Genomic DNA, 24,517 nt, shown 5'->3' on the forward strand with positions numbered 1-24,517 from the left:
AAGGGGTGGATTCTTTTGGGTCCTGGTGGCCTAGCGGTCTAAGAGCCCCACATACAGAGGCTACAGTCCTCGTCGGAGGGGTTGCCGGTTTGATTCCCGGCCGGTCGGCCATTTCCTGCATGTCTTCCCCCGCTCACTACTCCCCACATTTCCTGTCTCTCTTCAGCTGTCCTGTCAAATAAAGGCAAAATTTTATTTAAAAAAGAAGAAGAAAATGAGCCATTAATGAGATCTCTCATTTAAGTCTCAAATAAGACTCATGTCATGGTCTCAACTATTTCTCCTAGTGAATTTTAGGAGAAACTAATGAGAAACCAATGAGAGCAATTTGAAACTTGAATGAGGCTGAAGTGAGAATCTCAATTTTGTCTCCAGAGACTTAGAAGAGAAAGCCTTGAGCAGTAACATTTTCCTCACTTCATAGAAAAATGTGTCCCTATAAGCCTCTACACCACCTTTGGATTGGTAATTTATTTTGTAAATTGGACTTGTGTGTATTATCACTATTATTATTGTTGTTGTTGCTTTGTTGATTGGCTATATTTGGCAGCAATCCCTAAATCTACTGCTCACAATAACCCAGGGAATTATTAGTTTGAACCCAGTAACCTGAGAGATTAGTTTCTGTACAACTCTAAGAGGAAAAACACATCACTAATGCCCTCATATGTGGCCTGCAGCACTTAATCCATGTGAGAACTCTGGTAGTTTTTTTGCCTGTATTTTTACATACACAAGATGTGAAGTTAGTTCCAGTATAACACCATACTGTGTGTCACATGCTGATCACGGGGGCTGGTCGCTTTCTCCTCGCATATCTATCAAATAGATGGACCAATAGGATAAATGAAAGGTGAAAGTGCAAACATGTGTAGCAGTAGTCACATAATGCAATGCCTAAAGTTATGTTGTCTTGTTTTCAAGCATTATAATGTAAAGTTGCGTTCATAGTTTCAGGTATGCCTGGAAAGTGACAAGCTACTGCCTCTTTAATGTTGCGTTCAGGTACTGATTGTTCGCGTACACAGGGAGTTTAACAGAAATGTTCATATTTTGACAAGATGTAACACAAAATATATGTTTGTTTTTTTAGTGAGATTGTTTTCAGGAATTTAGATATCATAGAGTCACTTTCTGCAATGAGATGAACATAAATGATGAACAATACCCAGAGATTAATTTGCTTTCTTGAGAGTTTTATGGATTTAATGTGTCAAAAGTTATTATCTTAACAATATTATCATACCATAGATTGTCTACTTATTTTCTCGTGAACAGATGATGCAATTTCCTCTTTCTTGCTTTAATGTAAAACATAACTTATAAGTTAGCTTTCATTTTTCCGACAGCACTTGAATGCATCACAACAGGCAGTAACAGTTACGACTTGTCACTTCAGTGTGAGCTCCCAGGCAAGAATCAGCGGCAGTATCCTTCATATCATATCACAATGTAAGTGTACAATGCGTTTACCAAACATTTTAAAACACTGTAACGTTGCTTTTTCTATCTTGTACTTACATACAGGTGTAACGGTTGATTCGGTAAAACAGACACCACATACAGAAAGCAACGCCCAAAGTTTGAGCTAGCATGCAACAAGTGCTAGGACGCGAGTTTTCGAGTTTAAACCACTATTATTTAGATACTTCAGCAAACACTGACTACTAGCTTTCCTTTATTAGTTAAATTTTGCTGGATTATCAGAGGATAACATACTGGTAGGCCGCAGTTCCGTCAACAAGTGCGTAAAAGTTGATAACTAAAGCACAAAAGCTAACATTAGCTTTCCACCGGATCCGTGTTCTCTGTTGAACTGAGCAAGCTTTTGTCTTTGTGGAGGAGTTAAAACCACATGAAGGAGCACATACTCTATAAATAAGTCGCCTTAAATTGATTAAAAAATATATATGAATCACAACAATGTTAGCAAGTGCCAGCACGTTACTGTAAAACAGCGAATGCGTCAATGACCTACTTATCTGACGTGTTTGGTTAAGTTGTACACACTCCAGGGAAGTTGAAAAATCAAGCACGCACTATTTTATTAGTAATATTAAGTTATTCTCATTTCATTTTGGTGTGGTTGCAAAAAAAAATAAAAAATGTAGGGCAAGCTAAATCTCTAGATTTCCCAGTTCCTCTGTTTCCCTTTAAACCTCCCCCATCTTTTATCCCTTCAGACCCACTTAAATACCACTTAACAGAGGAAGTCTGTTATAACAATAAGAATGCATCTGAAAAACAGGAACCTCTACTTTGCCAGTGGTGGACAAAGTACACAGCTTCATTACTTAAGTCAAAGTATAAATACTCCATGTTAAATATTACTCCAATACAAGTGAAAGTTGCTCTGTCAGATTGTTACTTGAGTTAAAGTACTGGAGTACTTGCTTTTAAAAATACTTAAGTATTCAAAGTACTTATTAAAAAATACATAAATGAAGTCAAGAATACATAGGAGTAAATTCGGTTACATCATGTTTATCTAGAAGCCATTATTTTAAATCTCTAAAAATGTACCATGGAATAATTGGGGCGGCAGTAGTTCAGTCCATAGGGACTTGGCTTGGGAACCGGGTGGCTGGAGAGGTGCTGGTTCACTTGCCTGGGCACTGCTGAGGTGCCCTTGAGCAAGGCACTGAACCCCCAACTGCTCTGGGTGCGCTGGTTGATGGCAGCATCCTCACTCTGACATCTCTCCCTAAGCATGTTCACTGCATGTGTGTGCATTTGTATGAATATACCAAAAAACTGTATGTGTAGCATGTCCAAAAAAAAACGAGTGAAAATTGAATTTCCCCGCTGGGGATCAATAAAGTACCTTTCTTCTTCTTAATAATAATAATAATAATAATACATTTTATTTTGGGCGCCTTTCAAATCACCCAAGGTCACCTTACAGATAATAAAAACAGTCATCATTAAAACATCATAAAAACAAACAAACAAATGGAAAGAGTCATAAATAAAAACTAAAAACTAGGGAAGTGCAGAGAGTCCAGTTAGAGGGAGTAAGCCAGTTTGAAAAGGTGAGTTTTGAGTTGGGATTTGAATGATGTTGTGGAGTCCGACTGTCTTATATGTGGAGGGAGGGAGTTCCAGAGTCTGGGTGCTGATTGGCTGAAGGCTCGGGCACCCATGGTACTGAGGCGTGACGGTGGGATGGTTAATAGTCCAGCAGAGGTTGATCAGAGGGAGCGGGAGGGAGTGTATTCATGAAGGAGGTCGCGGAGGTAAGTGGGGGGCCAGGTTGTGAAGAGCTTTGTAGGTGAGGAGAAGGTTTCTGTAGTGGATGCGGTGTTGGACAGGGAGCCAGTGAAGCTGGATGAGAACAGGAGTGATGTGGTCAGATGATTTGGTGCGGGTGATGATCCGGGCGGCCGAGTTCTGAATGATTTGCAGTCTGTTGATGAGTTTTTCTTCTTCTTCTTCAAAACAGACACTAAGTTACTCCAAGCACAGACAACTATTATTGTACTTTTTACTCCACTACATTTCTATCAGTGCTCTAGTTACTCACTACTTTAGCTTTGATGTCAGATCATGAATTTCCTTCTCTGTTCTGAAATCTGATCCCTAAGACAGTAAACTGTGTTTCTGTTTGTCTCAGTGGTTGAGTTGTCTCTGTATATTGTGCAAACACAGAGCAAATTTCACTCAGATCAGGCACTTCATTCAGAGGTGGTAATGATGGCTATACATCTCAAAATGTATTTTCACAATAAATAAATGCAGCCAAGAATACATAGGAGTAAATTCGGTTACATTATGTTTATCTAGAAACCATTATTTTAAATCTCAAACTATATCATGGAATACAAACAGACACTAAGTTACTCCAAGCACAGACAACAATTATTGTAGTTTTTACTCCACTACATTTCTATCAGTGCTCTAGTTACTCACTACTTTAGCTTTGAAGTCAGCTCATGAATTTCCTTCTCTGTTCTGAAATCTGATCCCTAAGGCAGTAAAATGTGTTTGTGTAGTTCTGTTTGTCTCAGTGGTTTAGTCATACCTGTATATTGTGCAAACACAGCAAATTTCACTCAGATCAGGCCGTTCATGTAGAGGTGATAATGATGGATATAACTCTCAAAACATTGTATTTTCACAATACATAATTGCAGTCAAGAATACATAGGAGTAAATTCAGGTGCATCATGTTTATGAAAAATGGTAAATGGACTTGTACTTATATAGCGCTTTTCTGGTCTTTCTGACCACCCAAAGCGCTTTTACACAACTCGTCACATTCACCCATTCACTCACTGATGGTAGAGGCTGCTAATGTGAGGAACCATCAGTGTTAGCTAATCTCATTCGTTCACTACATTTCTATCAGTGCTCTAGTTCCTCACTACTTTTGCTTTGAAGTCAGATCATGCATTTCCTTCTCTTTTCTGAAATCTGATCTTAAGACAGTAAAATGTGTTTGTGTAGTTCTGTTTGGCTCAGTGGTTTAGTCATACCTGTATATTGTGCAAACACAGAGCAAATTTCACTCAGATCAGGCACTTAATTTAGAGGTGGTAATGATTGGCAGTTAAATGATCACTGATTTCTTACTGCATAAATATAAATATCTTATTAAATGAATAGTAATCTGCTTCAAAACAGACAAATTGGACAGATTTTTAAAACTCAGCATGAACGCAAGTATTAACAGGAACAGAAAAGAGACAACATGTAGGGGAGAACGGGGTTGGTTGTCACACTTTTTACTGTTTTGATGATTGCTCATCATCAAAACATCTTTCAATAGTCATTCCTACATTAAATTGAAGCTTAAGGTGTTGGCTTGAAATGTGTATCCCTCTCATTTTCCAACTCATTGTAACAAAGAGGCAATTAACTATCAAAGACACTCTGACACATTGTGACAACCAACCCCATCACGGGGATGGTTGTCACACACTATGGGGTTGGTTGTCACACCCTATGGGGTTGGTTGTTACACACTATGGGGTTGGTTGTTACACACTATGGGGTTGGTTGTTACACACTATGGGGTTGGTTGTTACACACTATGGGGTTGGTTGTCACACACTATGGGGTTGGTTGTTACACACTATGGGGTTGGTTGTCACACACTATGGGGTTGGTTGTCACACACTATGGGGTTGGTTGTTACACACTGTGGGGTTGGTTGTCACACACTATGGGGTTGGTTGTTACACACTATGGGGTTGGTTGTCACACACTATGGTGTTGGTTGTCACACACTATGGGGTTGGTTGTCACACACTGTGGGGTTGGTTGTCACACACTATGGGGTTGGTTGTCACACACTATGGGGTTGGTTGTCACACACACTATGGGGTTGGTTGTCACACACACTATGGGGTTGGTTGTCACACACTATGGTGTTGGTTGTCACACACTATGGGGTTGGTTGTCACACACTGTGGGGTTGGTTGTCACACACTATGGGGTTGGTTGTCACACACTATGGGGTTGGTTGTCACACACTATGGGGTTGGTTGTCACACACTATGAGGATGGTTGTTACACACTATGGGGTTGGTTGTTACACACTATGGGGTTGGTTGTCACACACTATGGAGTTGGTTGTCACACACTATGGGGTTGGTTGTTACACACTATGGGGTTGGTTGTCACACACTATGAGGATGGTTGTTACACACTATGGAGTTGGTTGTCACACACTATGGGGTTGGTTGTCACACACTATGGGGTTGATTGTCACACACTATGGGGTTGGTTGTCACAATGGTATTTCAATGGGAAAAATCTTTTTAAAAAGGCAAGAAGGCAGAACTAAATTTGAAAGTTTAATTGCACTGACAAGTGATAGGCCTACATAACTTAATGCATTTTAACATAAAATGATCAAGGAACATGAACAGGAAACACATCTTTAGGCCAGCCTATATAACAACATAAAGAACAAAAAAAACAGGCCGAACAATAATGGCCGACTCAACTAGGCTACATGCAGTCACTGTCTGAGTTACAGTGATGGCAAATGTAGGGTCTGCACACTCCAACTCATTTCACCATGCATGATTTTGCCAACATAGGGGTTGGTTGTTACATGTGACAACCAACCCAAAAGAGAATGTGACGACCAACCCCAACTGGATTTTTTTGCTAGCATCAAGGCTAACAACCATCTAACAACTACTTAGCTAGCTGATGAAAATCTAAACTATAGCTGTCCCCTCACACTTTGTAAGGGTAACACTTGTTTTGTTATAAACCCATCGTTTAAAAGCCTAGAAGAAAAATACTGAGGAGCTGAATATTTACAATTTGACATGAAAAACACAAAAAGTCCTCTCACCTCAGCTGAGGTTCAGCTGTCTTACTCCAGAGAAGACTATGTAGGTGAGCTCTGATCCTAATTCTGGAAATGTCCACACCCCAATTTGAGAGACAGCGCCCTCTGGTGGCGAGATATAACGACGCGTCAACGCTACATTTTCCGCGTCGACAAATTTTTGTAGTCTGTTGCAGCCCTAATACCAACTGTTGAGTAACAGATCTGAAGGCCACATTTATAATACAAAGAATTTGGTAACTCAGTAGCCCAAACTCGTACATTCTTCTGTATCACTAAGTAGTCAAATACTTTTCTGTGGCCGACTTGGTTTAAAAAAACAAAAACATTTCATGCAGTAAATGTGACACAGATAGGGGGGAGTCTGGATGTTTGAAACCAGCCTTTTGATTTTATGTTTTTAAGAGACCGACTAAAAACAATCATCAGATTTAATATCTGTGTTATGCAGCTAAGAACATCTTTAGACTTAGTGCTAATTCAAACATGGTATGATTCAGTCAGCTGGCGTATCACTTTTGTTGGCCTTATGTGAAAATAGAACTGAGACCCAACCCTACCATCTGTTTGCAGTTGGGAGACCATAGCTGTTATATGAAAGCGGCATCGTTTCTTTCAGTCTGTATTTTAATCCTGTTTTTTAGCAAGTCTTTCAAATTACAGTAATCTGATACTGAAGCCTCTGTACTAGACTCAGCCTTTATAATCCAGCTGCAATTTTGTCCAACCTATGTCACCAAAAAATCCAGGGCCACAACCAGCTGCTTCAATATACAACAAACAAGCATATAGAAAAGGCAGGTGAGCCAACCTGTGGAACAAAAACATGTACAGGGACATTTTTGGCTTTAGCTACTAAAAAGTTTAAGCTGACTGGCCAGCAAGGAAGATACTACTACTAAAATAACTCCATTATTATAATAAGTAATATAAGTTTTGTAATTATACACATAAAAAGTATGTCTCATCTGCCCCAGAAGCCTCTTAGATAAAAATACAAACACAAATCAATATTGTGGTTGACAACCAGGCTTGTATCCCCTTCCTTCATAGGGTCTTATTTGTCTAACAGGAAAACATGCTCGTTTAGATCTGTCCAACCTACTCAGTCACCATTGTTGGTTTTGGTGTTTGTCTTCCTGTTGAAGGGGCTTACGTCATATTTTCTTTCTTTCCTTATTCAGGAAATGAAGTAGGTAGAGTTTTGAGCACACCAGAGAGATGTTTCCATTAAGTTGACTTTGATGTGTTCTAAAAAGTTAGACAACTTGAAAGAAGGTGAGCTGCCGTATCTCCCTCCAGATGTGGTCTGCCATCTTTTAAAGGGCTGTAGTCTCCTCTGAAATTCTGACAGATGTTTACAGAATCGTTGCTGTAATGTTTACACTTTCTCTCAGCCACCCGGCAAATAACAGGAAGGCAAGTTGGTTTGTTGTCATACTTTTTTCTGTTTCATTACCCAGGTTGTACATTAGGGGTGAGTATTGGCAAGAAACTCACGATACGATACGTATCACGATATCACAATATTGTGACATATTGTGATATTCTACACAGTTAACTAAGAAGAAAATAGAGATGGTGTATATTTAAATCACACACTATTACTCAAAATTGAAAGGACAAATTAAGTCAAAAATATTTGACTGAAAACAACTTTTCCACGTCGTATTTGAGTTCCAACTAGGGATGCATATATACCACTACAGAACCTATCTCTCATTGCTCGGCAGAAAATGTCATGTTGTTTGAGGCATTTCTTTTTTACAGTAACTGTTGATTGATTTACATTTGACTTGAACAACTGTAAATCAGTAATGACAACACTCTAGTTGGAAACTCAGTTTTTTGTTGCAGACTACAAAGGCACTGCATTGCATAACTTAATTTTCCTTTACATGTACTTTACTTTATCTAACTCCACTTCATTTAGTCATCAAATTGTATCCTCTGCTTTAAACCACTATGCATACTTTTTTTTTTTAGATTGTGCATGTTTAAAAACAAAAAGCTACATTTCCAACATTTTCATTAGGGATGCACCGATCCTACTTTTTAGGTCCCCATATCGATATCGATACCTGGGCTTTGGTATCTGCTGATATCATAGACTGTAAATAAAAATGGACAGTGTTGCTCCGCCTCTTCCCGTTGTACGGTTATGAAGCCAAAAAATCCCTCTCCTGGGCGCCGCCATTGTGCAGCCAGAGCCTGTGAAGCCACTGTATTAAGCTCCGCCCTACAGCGTGACGTCACAAGACGCTGTGTGTCCTTTGAAGTTTCCCTCTACGGCGGCTGTGAATCAAAGGAAACAGGAAGTAAAACCCCGTTTTTTAAACTCTAATAACGAAAAATAAACTTTTCAGGAAAAAGAGGCCTTGAACACAAAACACTCAAATACTACATATCACCACAGCATACGGATGTGAGAAACATTCTTACGACGTGTATTTATTTTTTATATTTTGACTGCTCCCCCATTCAAATGAACGGGGGAGACAGATTTTTTGACCTATACTGCAGCCAGCCACCAGGGGGCAGTCACACTGCTGAAAGCCTCACCACCAGGGCCGTATCCGGCATGCTTTGTCGGGACCCCCTGGTGGGTCACCAGACACAAATGGTGGATTGTGAGATGTCTTCCAGAATTTTTTTTTTGAGTTATCTGAAAAGAAGTACATTTTACTAGGGATGCACTGAAAATGGCCCAAAAGTGCATTTTCGGTTTTCGGCCGAGACACTTTTTTTCACTGAAACAACATGTACACATATTTTGACTGATTCATTTGAATGGGGGAAGGCTGATTTTTTGACCTATACTGCAGCCAGCCACCAGGGGGCAGTCACACTGCTGAAAGCCTCACCTCACCACCAGCCACCGGAACCTCTCCCTTGGCTGATACCGATACTAGCCGATCCGATCCCGGTATTGATTTAACAATCTCTAATGTGAGGATACAATCATGTTTTGGCAACTTCAGGCTTTTCTGACTTGATGGTGAACTGTATCCGGGTTCCAAGTGCTAAACCAGAGGCTGGAATCCCTTCATTTCAAGGATCAAGAACAATTAAATCCAATAACCTGTCCGTTTTTTCACACTTTGAATCCATTAATAGAAGGTTTCTTGCTTCTTTGCAGTAGGCTACAGCTCATGTAAACTTCCTCCTTTGGGGTCTCATTATATTTTTCAGTGTGACCGCCATCCGTGGAAACATTAGCGCTGCACATGTTGCAAGTTTCAGGCGGAGTTGTTAGCAAAAGAAGCGAGACATGCAGCTAAACTGCAGAGCCTCTGTAGTTATCCTCCATCATGCTCCACCGGGCAAAAATGCTAAGACCGGCCGACGCTGCTGACGTAGGAGACGCGCATGGGTGTTGTAAACACAGAAAAGCATAGAACTGAGATGAATAGATCTGTCATATGGATTGGCTCTTTATATCGGCCCTTTGGCTCCAATACCCGATCTAGCTTTTTGAGTCCGATCTAGCCGATACCAGGATCGGATCGGTGCATCCCTAGTTCCAACTCGGCTAACATATGAATTTTTATTTTTACAAAAAAATCAATAATAAGAGTTGAAATATCAATATTATATTGGAGGTCAAAGTATCCCGATATATTGCTGTATCGATATTTTTTCACACCTCTGTTGTACATGTTGATACTAAGCCAGAGCACTGACAGTGTGAGCCCTTTTGTTTCCTGCTTCACTCTAGTGTATTCCCTTTTCTGATACCTGAGAGGCTGATATTTAATTTAGGGCAGATAAATATTCATCCTTTTTATTGATGCACACTGCCCCCCCCCCTCCCCCAGTACCCACTGACTGCTGTGTTTTGGAAAACTGTGCACTGTAAGAAAACACTCTGTTTACTGATGCCATCTTCAAACCAAGAAGAGTCCTAGTCAGGTTGATTTGAAAGGGTGTAATAAAGCTAATGAAGGCCTGCACTTACATCTGTACCTCCTCTTGTCACAAGAGAGGATAAGAGATGTTTTGCACCGGGGATTTGTGGCTATTGTGTTGGTGCATTTTAGTATCCGTGGGTGTGTCTGGATTCAGGAAGAGGAGTTATCCAACTTCAACTGTCTTGGCTCTTAATGTAATGTGGGTTGTGGTTGAAGAAATACCTTCAACTGAGTTATAGTACACTCATTATTATCCCTTAAGTGTTGGTGTAAATTCTCTTAAACCATCCTCCCTGTTGCAGCAGTTATCTATAGTCTTAATGGAAGCTCAGTCAGTGCAGAGTAATGCTGTCTCAAGTCAGAGGGTGGCAGTATCCAACTTGAATTCACTTTCAAAGGGATGCTGGCAGCTTGAGATTATCCAGACTGCTTTTCATTATCACTGACTTTGCTTAGCTATCTGCTGTCAACTATTTGACTTGTGTGCACCCATGATTATTTTTAAACCTACTTAACTATGGGTGTAAACATTTTTTTAAAAACATACCAAGTAGCTTAATGATTGTCATTCGTAAAGATGGTTAGATAAAATATATGAACTAATGAATGAGTGCAGAACCAACAATATCTACATTTATGTGTAAAACACAGCGAAAATATCCTGTTTCTATTCCTATAATTAAATTTGAGGCTCCTGAATACAGTAGTACCACTGAGAGAACGTCAATGCTATACAGTATTTATACTTTTTTTGAGCTACATGCTTGAAAAATTTTACCCATATTCATGGCATCAGGACCATAGACTGTATAAAATATGGACGTAGTATCCGTGACGTCACCCATCTGTTCCTAAGAGCTGTTTTGAAGCAAATCGACGGCAGCAGCCATATTGGTAATGCAGAACTCAACTAGGCAGAGTGTGACATAGTGTGAGTCTCTTAGCCAATGGCTGTGTGTTCCCGACTGGGAGTCACGTCAGTCGTGTCCTTATTTGGGCAAAACTCATAATCTTAATATCATCTTAATATCTTCTTAACCGTCACGTTAGAAAAAAATTCACCCCCCGTACAGTGTGTGCCATTAGAGAGATTAGCGTTGTAGGGCCAAGACGTTTTTTGAACCAGGCTGTAAACATGTTTATTAATGCTGCAAAGATCGTCTTTTTCCCATTCATATCTATGTGGTTTCCGGTGTTTCTGCAGCCAGCCTCAAGCGGATTTTCGATGTATTGCAGTTTATATCACTTCCGCATTGGCTTGATCAGGACGCACAAAAAAGCCTCTTGCACCCATATCCCAAACTCAACAGGAAGAGCGCCACCTAGCTTTGAACATGAAAAATGGGGCCAAAATAAGGGTGCATACTTTCACTATTAACTTCTAGAGCTTTTCTCCGATTCAGTCCAAACCAAGGGCAACCTATAGTTGACACCTTGACGAGAAAAAAATTAGCAGAACAAATTTTGATCAGGCAAAAAAATGTGGGCGTGGCAGGCGTTGAGGCGGGGCATCAAACACACATACAGCTTTCAATGTGAAGAACGACGCCCAAATAAGGGTGCATACTTTTGAGAGCTTCTCTCAGAGTTTTTCTCTGATTCAGTCCAAACAAGGCACATTCTATAGCAGACATATTGACGATTACATTATTGTTAAAGGAATTCTGTTCAGACTAAAATTGTGGGCGTGGCACACTGTCAAGTTTTGAGGTTTTCTTGGCAATCTGCCAAAAACTTGGAACATTTGCACCACCTGAGGCAGTATATACTCTCAGATCTTGCTTTCGCATCATGTGATGGCGAATATCAGGCGACGGTTTACATGTGGCGGCGGCTCGCATAGGAGGCGGCCGCGGGTGTGCGAGGGCCCGTTCATCGCCGCTTGCGGCTTTAATTAAGCTTTGTTGCTGACCCACCACAGAGAGAATCCTCTTGTCTGCAAATCTTAAAAATCTCTGTAAACATTTGCGACATTTTTAAAGTTTTGTGACCAGTACGTTTTTTTTTTAACTTCAACTTCTGAGAATATTTAACACCATTTGTTGTGCAAATCTTGACTGAAGCTAATGTCTGTTCATCTTGATTTCAACAGGGCAGCCCCCGAAACAGGCGGAAACAGGCGCCTGCAGCAGACCCAGGCCCAAGTAGATGAGGTATGATATGTCTTTGTTGCTTCAATATAGAAGTCTTACTTTTTATTTGGATATCCCACACTCCATCAAATAGCAATATCAATTTTATTTATAAAGCACATTTCATTACACATAAGTTCAATGTGCTTTACAAGGAAAATTAAAAACATAAAGACATTTTTCAAAATAGAATAAATAAAAACTGAAAAACAATAGATACACCCAACATACATCAGACACAGCAAGCAAACAAACATCAATTGTTGCTGCACATGCATCCAGTCACAACATTCATCATATCATTCATAAGCTTGAGAAAATAAATATGTTTTCAGTCTTTTTTTAAAAGTGGAGACAGTTGTTATGGACCTGAGGTCAGCAGGCAGTAACTAAAGGCCCCAAAGGCATGTTTCTTTGTCAAACTTCATCAAATTCAGAAGTGGTTCTTCCAAAGGTTGTCAGACTCTTCAAAAGCTTCTAATACGACATCAGGGCTCTCAAGTCTCTCGCATTTCAACCTGTTCACACACTCACACGGTACACTTTGTATTTCTCACGCACAATAATTACTAGGACAACGACCACCAAGTTGCACAGGCTTTCCTTCAGAAGGAGCTTGCCACTCACCAGCTAATCAAAAAGAAAGACAAGGATATAGCTACCCAACAGCCAATCAAAAAATAGCAGCATTGTATCCGGGTAAAACAAACAACAACAACGTTAAGTTCCACGCTGAACTGAGTTCAAAGAGAGAGAGAAAGTAAAGTATTCGGAAATAAAGAAGTGAAACAGAGAAGTAAGACATTTTGTTCTAATTGTTTTTACAGCAGTCACACTTTAATGAACAAACACATGTGCATAGGTGCCATATTCTATTTGTTTGTGTGCTTCATCTTGCATACTGTGTTTACAGTTAGGAATAGACCGATTATCAGCGCCAATATTTTGCATTTTGATGCATATTGGCATCCACCTTTTTTTTAAAAAGAATCAGACGGCCGATAAGAGATCAATTTAAAACTGGGTTATTTTGGCTCATTTCTCCCTGCAGTTTCTCATCACTGTGGACGAGCTGAGCAGCATCCAATGTGGCCCCTTCAACTACTAGTGATTTAAAACTCATACAACCCCACTCAAAAAAACAGAAATATCCCTTTAAAACAAATAAAAGTGAAAGATTAATATTTTAGTTATATTGACATTTTGAAAAACTGTATTTACTGTAGAAAACTTCAGGGAGTTTTTTATTTGTTAAAGTTTTTATTGAACTTTATAAGACATGCTGCTGAGCCTGGGAGCTCCCTGCACTTTGTGTTAGAATTTTAAAACAAAGACTTCTATTGTCTAAGATAAAAAAAAAACTTTAACATGTTGCAAATCTGAAAAGTTGTTTAATAAACATCTGCTTAAAGGCATTTAAATAAAGTTAAGTGTTGGAGTTTGTATTATTCAAAATATTGACAATATTTTCCCTTTTACTGCAAATGAATATCGGCTCCAAATATCAGTTATCGGCCTCCTTGACTACTAATAATTGGTATCGGCCCTGAAAAAAACATATCAGTCTATCTCTATTTACAGGATCTGCTCTCCATCTAACCTGGAGCCCTCACGTCGCCCAGACACAACGCAAACTTGACTTTAATTATAAATGTTCTGTTCTTTTCATAACTGTAAACAGACATAAAGACAGAACATGGGGGACATTAGATATACATATGTAAATAAATGTACAGATGTTATCCTTGGGATAAGCCTTATTCCTGCCCTAAAGGGGAGTCTTGGAACTTCTAAAGACCATTAATTAAGAAATAACAGATTTGATGATTTGCTCAGATTTTGATTTGTTGAGAACTTCATCAGAGAGTTGACCAGAGGATGTGATTCAGACATGGACAAATTAAACTTTATCATAACAGAAACAAATTGATAAATTGGTTTTAACTATTGATCAATCAAATATCAAAAGAAACTTCAGACAGAGGTGTGAGAGTTCATCTATAAGATTTGTTTTAAGCAGCAATACTGAGAATATTTATGTAGAAAAACAAGCATCACTATACTGATTAAAAAAAAAACTGATAAAAGGCTAGCAACAACTTTACCTTTACATATATTACTAATGTTATAGCATCATTTATGTGACGCCAATTCACAGGTCAAGAAATAACAATGCTTTGAGAAGTCCCCCACAAAAAAATCCCGCGAAATCCTGGAGGGACTGGTTAGTGAACAGTTAATTATCAAAAGCATGAGTAGCTGTGGGTTAATTCATAGCAGCACAGGAAACACAGACACGTGCTCATATAGGTAGGCTGATTTTCTGCAGACCAGCTACATAAAGCCACATTAAATCCCCTTGAGGGAACGTAGGGGTCACAAGTCTTTGGCAGCTACAGTTGTGCTCAGAATTTATGATTTCTTGGGTAGTTTCTGTTGTCATTATGACATAAAAAGAGTAAACACAGTTGTTTGACAATAAATGACTTCACCCAAACACTAACCATGAGTGAAAAAAAAAAAGTTTTTCTATTATCATTCATGTTCTCTGAAAAATTGCCCCAAAAAAATCACAAATTCTGCCAGGGTATGTAAACTTATGAACACAACTGTATATTTTGGGGGTTGCAGGCTGAGAAGTTTGGGAACCACTGACCTAGACCCTCAATGATTTCTGTAAGTCCTGATCAGCAGACTACTATCAGGGAGCTTCACATCACTACACAATGGTTGATACTAAATAGTGTCCAAAATAAGAAAATATTAAACCACTTCAAGCTATTTAACAGTATTTCAGAGTTGGTTTGCGTTCAGTTACTTTTTGTTCATCAGCACTGTTTACTTGTTTGGTGACCAGGAGTTATATTTTTGTTGCTGTGGTTCTAAAACAGTGATACATATTGTTGTTTTTTACTATGTTGAATCAAAGTTTAAAATCCTTATCCCAAGATTACTGTACATGCAGTCTTTCTTCTCCAGTGTGCACATTTTCTCTCTCTCTCTCTCTAATCATTGAACTTCAGCCCCCTCCTGTCAGCCACTCAGCTCGTCTGTTTTTCCGTTCTTCCTTAACGTCTGTCTCAAACACAGTCTTGCGTAACCCCTTGGCCGCGACGTCATGAATCACCACACAATCAATAGATCTCTACTGCTGTCCTTCCACATGTCAGTGCACATGTCAGAGAACATTCAGGGAAAGAAATACCTCCCCTGCTGAGCACAAATTATATTGAAAACCGTGTCGGTGAGGCAATTACAGAAAAACGGGTGCCAAGTTTTGCTCGATCTGCGGTCTCTTAATCTCCTTTACCATTCACGCTTTCTCTCTCTCAGCAGTGCCGCCCATCCCTTCAGGTTAGCTCCTCCTACGCAGAACTTTAACCTCAGCATGTCACACACAGCCTCCAATTGGCTGGCAGAGGTTTACATAATCCCTGCTGTCTCTATGGTTATGTAAGGCCCGCATGAGCCTACACACTCTTCTCCACCCAGCCGCTCTGTCTGAGAGGAGGGGCAGAAGTGGGGTTTGTGGATCAGTGGAACATATGGGTTGTTCTTTGATACTGTGTGTTCACACGTGATTTGAAATGAACTATTCTCTTGAACAGTGTTTATGTACAATAGGTTTTTTATACAGGAAGTTGCAACTGCTGTTGTTCATGTTTTGTAACATAGTTGGAGGTTACTTAACTCCAGAGGCATGATGTCATAGCCCTGTATTTACAGTATGTTGGATCACTTCCAGTCTTTAGTTTCTCTCTGTTCAACTGATTCCAAAAACAAATCAGTTGAAGAAGTGTTTGGTTGATGTTTTATGCCATACTTTCCAGATTCTCCATCTTCCAGATCCAGTAGACACAAAGTACAATGATTAGAAAGAAACTGCCATAAACCAAGTGTTGTGTTTGTGTGTGTGTCTCTGTGTGTGTGTGTAGGTGGTGGATATTATGCGTGTTAATGTGGACAAAGTGCTGGAACGTGACCAGAAGCTCTCTGAACTGGATGACAGAGCAGATGCACTGCAGGCTGGAGCCTCCCAGTTTGAAACCAGTGCTGCTAAGCTGAAAAGGAAGTACTGGTGGAAGAACTGCAAGGTACCTGCACAGAAAACTGCAAACACATAATCCCCCTTTAGTGAGCAAACATCTGACAAAACGTTCATGAAATCCAACAAGTCCAGATCAGTCTTGGAAAAAGGCCCACCAATTTTATGGCTTTACCCAGTCAATAGATTGAAGTAGCATCAAAGATAAAGTTGTTTGTGAACAAAACAAACAAACTGAAGAGAAATAAACAACCTGTATTGTTTATTATAAATAAACTATTTTCTGATATTACAATAAATTGACATGTAGGTAGTTCCACAAATACGAACTAACTTTGTTTTGATTTTACTTTCTGCAGATGTGGGCCATCCTGATAGCTGTTATAATCATCATCATCATCATCATTGTTAGTAAGTATCACAGCCTGTGGAGGAAGGAGCTTGTCAACAGTGGTGCTCTTGCTGTTTGTGTTACTCCCAATAATCACCAGCAGGGCATAAAATTAACTCCCACAAAGCGCCAATGGCGGGTAAAAAATTTGTTTGGCGTGTAAAACAAAAACACACACCCGCCAGTGGCCGATGGAACATTTTTGTATTGCATGTGAGTTTTTGTTTTCATACTTTCGCCCATTTCTGCCGACTGTCAGGCTATTTTGACCCTCAGGGCGCGCTGTACTTGTGTTGTGATTTGGTACGTCGGGAACGGCGTGACGTCAGCTACTGGAGTTCTATTCATTCCCTTTGCTTGTGGAAGCACGGCGGGAAGAGCGTTTCTAGGGAAAGATGTGGCGACACATTCCCGGCGTGAGAGGCAGGAGACGATCAAGAAGAGGAACAGACAGCTAAGCGGAGTTAGGTCACTATATGACATTTCAAAGAAAACTGGAACATTGACGTGGCTGGCCGACCTCGGTCCTGGCTGACTTACGACCTGACAAACAACACCATGAGCTGCAGCCTTTTGCCATTTTTTGGTTGGATTTTCATAATACAAACGTATGGTAATTATTTTAAATCAAATAGGGCATGATTTTTTTATTTGGCCGATGAAAAATATTTTTGGCTGGTACATTTTTGGAGGCCACTAGCCAATGGCAGATGAGGTAAAAAGTTACTTTTACGCCCTGATCACCAGCATCTCTTACATCTCACGGCCCTCAATCATAGACTGTATAAAATATGGACGTAGTATCCATGATGTCACCCATCTGTTTCTGAAGAGCTGTTTTGAGACCAATAGTCGGCGGCAGCCATATTGCTTCTGTCGAGCCAGTGTGACGTAAAGAGGCGGAGTTTAAGCCTCCTAGCCAACAGCTGCAGTGTTCCTGCAGTCAGCTGTGCCTCTCATTGGAAGACTAGTAATCTCAATATCTTTGAAATTGCCGCGTTAGAAAAAAATTCACCCCCCTCACAGTGAGAGCACATCGAGAAATGAGCTATCCAGCCTACAATCGTCTTTTGTACCAGGCTGTAAACATGTTTATTTCTGCTGTAAAGATTGTCTTTTTCCCATTCATGTGTTTGTGACTTCCTGTACTTCCAGAGCCAGCTTCAAGTGGATCCTCAATGAACTGCAGCTTTTAACACTTCCGCATTGAACTCATATTTTTAGACCGGAGGTTGCCGCTTACCCTCAATACAAAGTGTATTCCTTAGCTTGTAATAACATAAGAGTGATTTCACTTTGATCTAAGGTCGTTTCCACAAATGATAGTCCGGGCTCTCGTTTCGATTGGGGGAGAAATAGCAACATTGTTGCACTATCTTGTGGTTTGGTCAAGCGGCAACCTCCGGTCTCAAATGATGGAGCCCATGTGGAAGTGTTATAAACTGCAATTCATGGAGAATCCGCTTGAGGCTGGCTGCACCAACACCAGAAACCACATAGACATGAATGGGAAAAAGGCGATATTTGCAGCATTAATAAACATGTTTACAGCCTGGTTCAAAAAATGGCTTGGACCTATGAAGCTAATCTCTCTATCTGCACACACTGTACGGGGGGTGAATTTTTTTCTAACATGACGGTTCAGAAGATATTAAGATTACGAGTTTTTCCCAAATAAGGACATGACTGACCTGACTCCCGGTTTGCAACACATAGCTGTTGGCTAGGAGGCTCAAACTCCGCCTCTTTAAGTCACACTCTGCCTGGTTGAGTTCAGCATTTCCAATATGGCTGCCGCCGTCGATTGGCTTCAAAACAGCGCTCAGGAACAGATGGGTGACGTCACGGATACTACGTCCATTATTTTATACAGTCTATGATTTTGGTTTGCTTTCACACTGAACTTGGTTAGACGAACCATACCGTATGGATGAAGCCACGCGGTGATAACTAGGGACTTTACCCCTGAACTACATGCGTTTCGACCAGAGGAACCAGGGTCTAAATTTAGATCAGGGGTAGATAATCTCCCCCCTGAAAAGCCCCTGCTTGGGGGCGTAGTACTTTTCAAAGGTCCTGGGACTTCTGGTTGAACTTTACAGTGTTTGTGGAGTTTACACAGTTGTTGAAACACAGAGGGAGTTCCTGGGAATGCAAACTAGTTTAGTTTTTTTTATTAAGATTTCAAAATATTATTTAATATACTTTCTTTTCTCCAAACATCACTGGCCTGATTTGAACAATCTACCCGGGACTTCAGCCTGTGGTCGAAACGCAGACAACAATGGGGAACAGGAACCTTTTAGTTCAGGGGAAAGTAGTTCTGGGGGCTAAAAGACCCCTGAACTCTGCACCTATAAACAATGGGGAAACACCAAATGTATGCAGACCTGGGATTTCTGCTTTAGTGATGGTGTTCACATAATATACGTGTGTCAGAAGAAGGAGCTGCTGCTCAGGCTGTGAGTTATCCAGCATGTTGTTTTTTACATAAGACGAATGAATCGGTACCAAAAAAGAAGGCGAGCCCTGATGAGAGCGAGAGACTGCAACGTGTTGCCATGGTTACACAAACACTGGGAAAGCATCTGACATGGATTTAAAAGTATTAAATCACATACATGTCTGTAAATCACAAGTTATAGTTAATCACTCTTCAGATGGGAGTCAGGGATTTGTGCTGGCTGTGCTGCGCTCTATGCCACGGTCTGCCTTTAGTGTTGGTAAGTTGGTCTGCTCTGCTTTGCTTTCATATCTAAAAGGAGCCACACCAGGATTGGCTTGGAAGCAAACTGAGACCCCCGTTTTCAAGTAGATCTGATTTCACACCACTCAAACCGTACCGAAATATCCGAGGAAACTTACCAGGGTTACTTTAAAGTGGACCAAACAGCTCTGATGTGAATGCCACCCAACTTGATGATATTCTTGTATTTAGAATATGTTGATACATTGCTTAGGTTTGCATACACTGCTTAGTAAAACTTTAACTTTTATTGAAGTCTAATTGTTCAAACGTTTTCATTCACAGTTTGGAGTTATTCATAAAACACCAACAAGAGAAGAAGGAGTGGAGGAAACCATGAAGAAGAGGAGAGGAGTGAGGTGTACAATGAATTCTCAGAGGAAGACGTCAAATGGCAAACTGGCTACTGAACTCCACAACATGTTCCCCCTCCTGCAGGAGGTCTTCATTCCTTGTCCTGGTTTGCCCTTGTCTGTGTGTGTGAGTGTGTGTGTGTGTGTGTGAGTATGTGTTTGAACACGTGCTTGAGTTGAGGATTTGGATGTTACCAGAGTTTTACCCCACAGTACTACACAAAACTAGATACCATTACACTTGTATTTGAGTGCTATGACACTTGCCAAAGACAACAGAAAGAAAGTTACATCTACTCCACTTAAAAGAGTATAAATGATCATATAAAGCACATACATACACACTCCAAATTCAGGACTAGAAGTGAAGAATTGTTGTATACTCCTCAACTTATATCTACTTTTTATATATTTGATTTATAGCCATTGATTTAGTGTGCCAAGCTAAGAGAAGTGCCTTTCAGAGATATACTGTGTAAGTAAATAACAGAAACCCTGCATAACACTGAAGAGAGACCCCTTTTAAACACATCCACATTTATTCTCTTGAGTGTAACACCAATAGTTAGATCTTTCTCCCCCAACCCTTTTAGATGCCATACTTGTCCTCCTTTTTGAATTGCAACAGCTGAAAATGCCATGAAACAATCCCACCATGAAATGGCCAGATCTGATGCCTTATTCTACTAATGCACATGGTTAAGTGCTGATTGAGTTATCTTTGTGTCCTGACCTGACAACAAAGCTTATCAACACACTTGGAGCTTTTAGGTTAGGATTTTTGGTAAAACTCGCCAGAGCATGTGCCTATATCTTAAGACCAACAGCCTTACTTCTTGACTGGAGGAACTGCAGGTAAATTTCAAGAACTGAAGAAAAGCAACATTGGTTTAAAGTGGCAAATTTTCAATCCTGTCTCAAGGATGAACAATTAAGTTTACCCTTGAGAAGGAAATGTAGTTTTAGATCGATGCCTTAAAAGGCTTCTCCAATGGAGAACAGCCAGAAACACACGAATGCCTTGTTGATCATAAAAACCATCCATTAAGAGTTGTGCCTTCTCAACGCCCACTCGGTTCAAACTGCTGTTTGATAATTCAGCTGAGTTCATTTACCTTCAATAAAGCCATCTGTTTAGTCACTGGCATTTTTCTCATCTGATCGATGCGAGCTGCTTCTGGTGTTATGTTTTAGTTGTATTATTCCTTTGATAATAGCTTTTTTTTGCAATCTATTAAATGTAGAGCTAACCTTATTGAGAGTATATAGTATTTTTTAGATGCTGCTAAGCATCATATGTGTTTGGGTGCATAGACAACTTTAGGGGCAGTGACAGTGTGATAATTAACATACCAACACTGGATGATTGTATTCCCTGCCATTGCTTTCATGCTTTGAAAATAACTGTATTTTAATAAGTTAAAAAAAAAATGGGATTTCTTTGCTAATTAACTTCACTTTGTCTTGAATTCTGTAATGCTATTGATGTTTCAGTGAATTTTCAGTTTATTTGAAGGCATTATTTTCCACAGTGCATCCATCATATTTTGGTAATCGATATTGAACACTAACTCAGAAATGGAGTCTCTTTTTAAAATGAAGCCAAACTTTAGCCAATAAGGAAGTTGTATAATGTTTTTATAGGCAACTTAAAAAGCCTTTTCAGGCCAGGCTCTCATCGCAGATATATGGAATTGTCATCATCTTCACTGTCTACTCCAGAAATATGAGACCCAGTAACTTCATGCCTTGCTGATGGGAACCTTCTGGGAATGCATTTGGAAATAAGTGCAATTCTACTCTGTCCCTAAATGCCTTTTGCTTGAATAAACAGATTGAAATAAAATCACTAAGCCTCATCTAAATGTTTTTTTTCCTCTTGATCCATTACAGAATATATGTGAAAGGTTGCCTCTCCTGGAAGGACATGGACTTGCTGTCTCACAGCTAGACTTGGGGTAGCTCTATGAATGACATCGTCTTTCAGATCTATTCAAGAATTATCTACAATTGGCCCTACTTTTTTATTGATTCAAAGAGCTAATTAGTCATATTGACTTAAGTTTTCATGGCAATTTTCGTCATATGGTTAACTTTTGTTCCATTGTTTTTCATTCAGCTACAATATCTTTATTCAAGGCTTGATTTTTCCCATGGAATATATTGGTAAAAAAAAAATAGCTGTGTACACCTATTAACCTATGATCACCTTAAGAATATATCAAGGATTAAAGGACTTATGTCTCAGCAGGATGCAGAAAAACTGGTCCATGCATTTATCTTCAGCAGACTAGACTACTGTAACGGGGTCTTTACAGGACTCCCTAAAAAGTCCATCAGACCGCTGCAGCTCATACAGAATGCTGCTGCTCGAGTCCTAACAAGGACCAAGAAAGTAGAGATAGGGTTAGGAGCTCAGACATCCAGGAGAGGCTCACAGTAGAGCCGCTGCTCCTCCGGATCGAGAGGAGTCAGATGAGGTGGTTCGGGGATCTGGTCAGGATGCCTCCCGGACGTCTCCCTGGGGAGGTGTTTCGGGCATGGCCGACTGGGAGGAGGCCACGGGAAAGGCCCAGGACACGCTGGCGAGATTATATCTCTCAGCTGGCCTGAGAGCGCCTCGGTATCCTCCCAGAAGAGCTGGTGGAAGTGGCCGGGGAGAGGAGTGTCTGGGCTTCCCTGCTGAGACTGCTGCCCCCGTGACCCGGACCCGGATAAGAGGAAGAAGATGGATGGATGGATGGTTTAACTCTCCTGTTATGTTCATTTCTCAGGAACAGCAATAATGTCATGGGTCAATTTGAAACGAGGCATATTTAATTATCCAGAAAATCCCAATAAACCTGTTTTAAATCTCATTATTAACTCCATTACTAACCTTTTAAATCAATATTTGGTGCAATGATGTTCTTTAATCCTCACAGATAATGCTTCAATGAGGATAACTCACTCATTTTTAATGAAAATTCATGTTAATACTTTTTTAAATGTACATTGGAAATACCTAAATATAAATACAATAGTTTTACATGACATAGATTTTGTTTTAATTTATTTTGAATTTTGAATTATTATTTTTTTATGAAGTGATGTTATAATGTAATTTAGCAGACGCTTTTATCCAAAGCGACGTACATACGAGAACAAGAACAACACAAGCAAAGATCTAGACAAGAGGAAACAAGATCAGTAAGAGGAACAAAGTGCTTCAAGTCCATTTGGGTGCAGGTACTGCCAAGCAGTGTAAAGGCAATGCACAAAAGTAAATAAGGACCATCTACAATGAAGCAACCAAACCATTTAAGACCTTCCATTATCATCATCCACAATTAAAATCACCACAATAATGACCAAAGTACCAAGTGCTGGGTCACTCCAGACCTGAACACAGATTCCCAGAGTAGAGCAGGACAGTGTGAGTCAACTGTAGCTGGAAGACATGATCTGCCACTGGGGACAACAGTGGAGAGCAGTCTAGCTAAGTGCATAGTGCTTCTTAAAGAGCTGGGTCTTTAGCTGTCTTTTGAAAGTAGAGAGGGACTCTGCAGATCGAATGGAGTTGGACAATTCATTCCACCATTTAGGGACAACAGAAGAGAAGAGTCCAGCAAGTGATTTTGAGGCCTTATGTGCTGGAAGCACTAGGCGCTTTTCAGAGGCTGAGCGTAGCGGGCGAGAAGGGGTGTAGACCTGGATGAGGGTTTCCAGGTAAACTGGAGCGGTTTTGGTGACTGCTTTGTAAGTCATGATTAGAGTTTTGTATCTGATGAGAGCTGCAACTGGAAGCCAGTGTAGCGAAATGAGCAGGGGAGTGACATGAGCTGTCTTAGGCTGGTTGAAGACCAGACGTGCTGCTGCTGCGTTCTGGATCATCTGCAGAGGTTTAACTGTGCATGCAGGGAGGCCTGCCAGTAGAGAGTTGCAGTACTCAATGCGTGACATTACAAGAGCTTGAACCAGAAGCTGTGTTGCGTGTTCTGTCAGGTAGGGTACGATCCTCTTGATGTTATAGAGGGCAAAACGGCAGGACCGAGCAATCGAGGCAACATGAACCCTGAAGTTTAGCTGGTCATCGATCATGACACCCAAATTTTGGGCAGACTTAGTAGGCATGAGGTTTTGAGATCCAAACTGGATATTGATCTGTGGGTCCATAGAATCAGAATCAGAATCAGCTTTATTGGCCAGGTATGCTTGAACACACAAGGAATTTGACTGTGGGACTGGCTGAAATGATAATAAGCTCAGTCTTGGACAGGTTGAGCTGTAGGTGATGTTCCCTCATCCATTTAGAAATGTCAGCAAGGCAGGATGAGATCAGTTGTGTCGTCAGGTGAAAAAGACAAGTGATGTTGATTAATTAACACAAACCACTTCTTCTGTCACATGCTGCCCAGTGTTTTTGGCTGTTTTTAGCTGGTTTTGAAGGCATATATTACCTAAAATGTGAAATGAAGCATTCTATATGATGAACAATTTTTATTTTATTTTATTTTAATTTTTTAATTTTTTAAAAAGGGTCAGTTTGACCCACAACTTAACAGGAGGATTAACTGCTCCTTCTGGACTCTTAGATGTCTCATGAATCCATTCAGTAGTAGAGGGGTAGATGCAGTAGGCTCGTGGAGAGAG

The 24,517-nt window shown here is 40.2% G+C and overlaps 1 protein-coding gene across 1 annotated transcript; it reads left to right on the forward strand.

Moving 5' to 3' along the window:
* Nucleotides 1-1,352: 1,352 nt before the first annotated feature.
* On the forward strand, nt 1,353-21,734 carry vamp3 (vesicle-associated membrane protein 3 (cellubrevin)). The gene is made up of 5 exons (XM_034683109.1): nt 1,353-1,452; nt 12,311-12,371; nt 16,286-16,444; nt 16,755-16,806; nt 19,818-21,734. Coding segments are annotated over exons 1-5 (291 nt in total). The 5' UTR covers nt 1,353-1,450; the 3' UTR covers nt 19,835-21,734.
* Nucleotides 21,735-24,517: the final 2,783 nt, after the last annotated feature.

This window comes from Notolabrus celidotus, chromosome 1, assembly GCF_009762535.1.
Source record: "Notolabrus celidotus isolate fNotCel1 chromosome 1, fNotCel1.pri, whole genome shotgun sequence".
NCBI lineage: Eukaryota > Metazoa > Chordata > Actinopteri > Labriformes > Labridae > Notolabrus > Notolabrus celidotus.

What these genes read in the sequence shown, in the direction of transcription:
- vamp3 (XM_034683109.1), top strand. An exon ending in CCCAGGCCCAAGTAGATGAG is followed by an intron (nt 12,372 to 16,285) that starts GTATGATATGTC and finishes GTGTGTGTGTAG; the next exon opens with GTGGTGGATATTATGCGTGT. An exon ending in ACTGGTGGAAGAACTGCAAG is followed by an intron (nt 16,445 to 16,754) that starts GTACCTGCACAG and finishes TACTTTCTGCAG; the next exon opens with ATGTGGGCCATCCTGATAGC.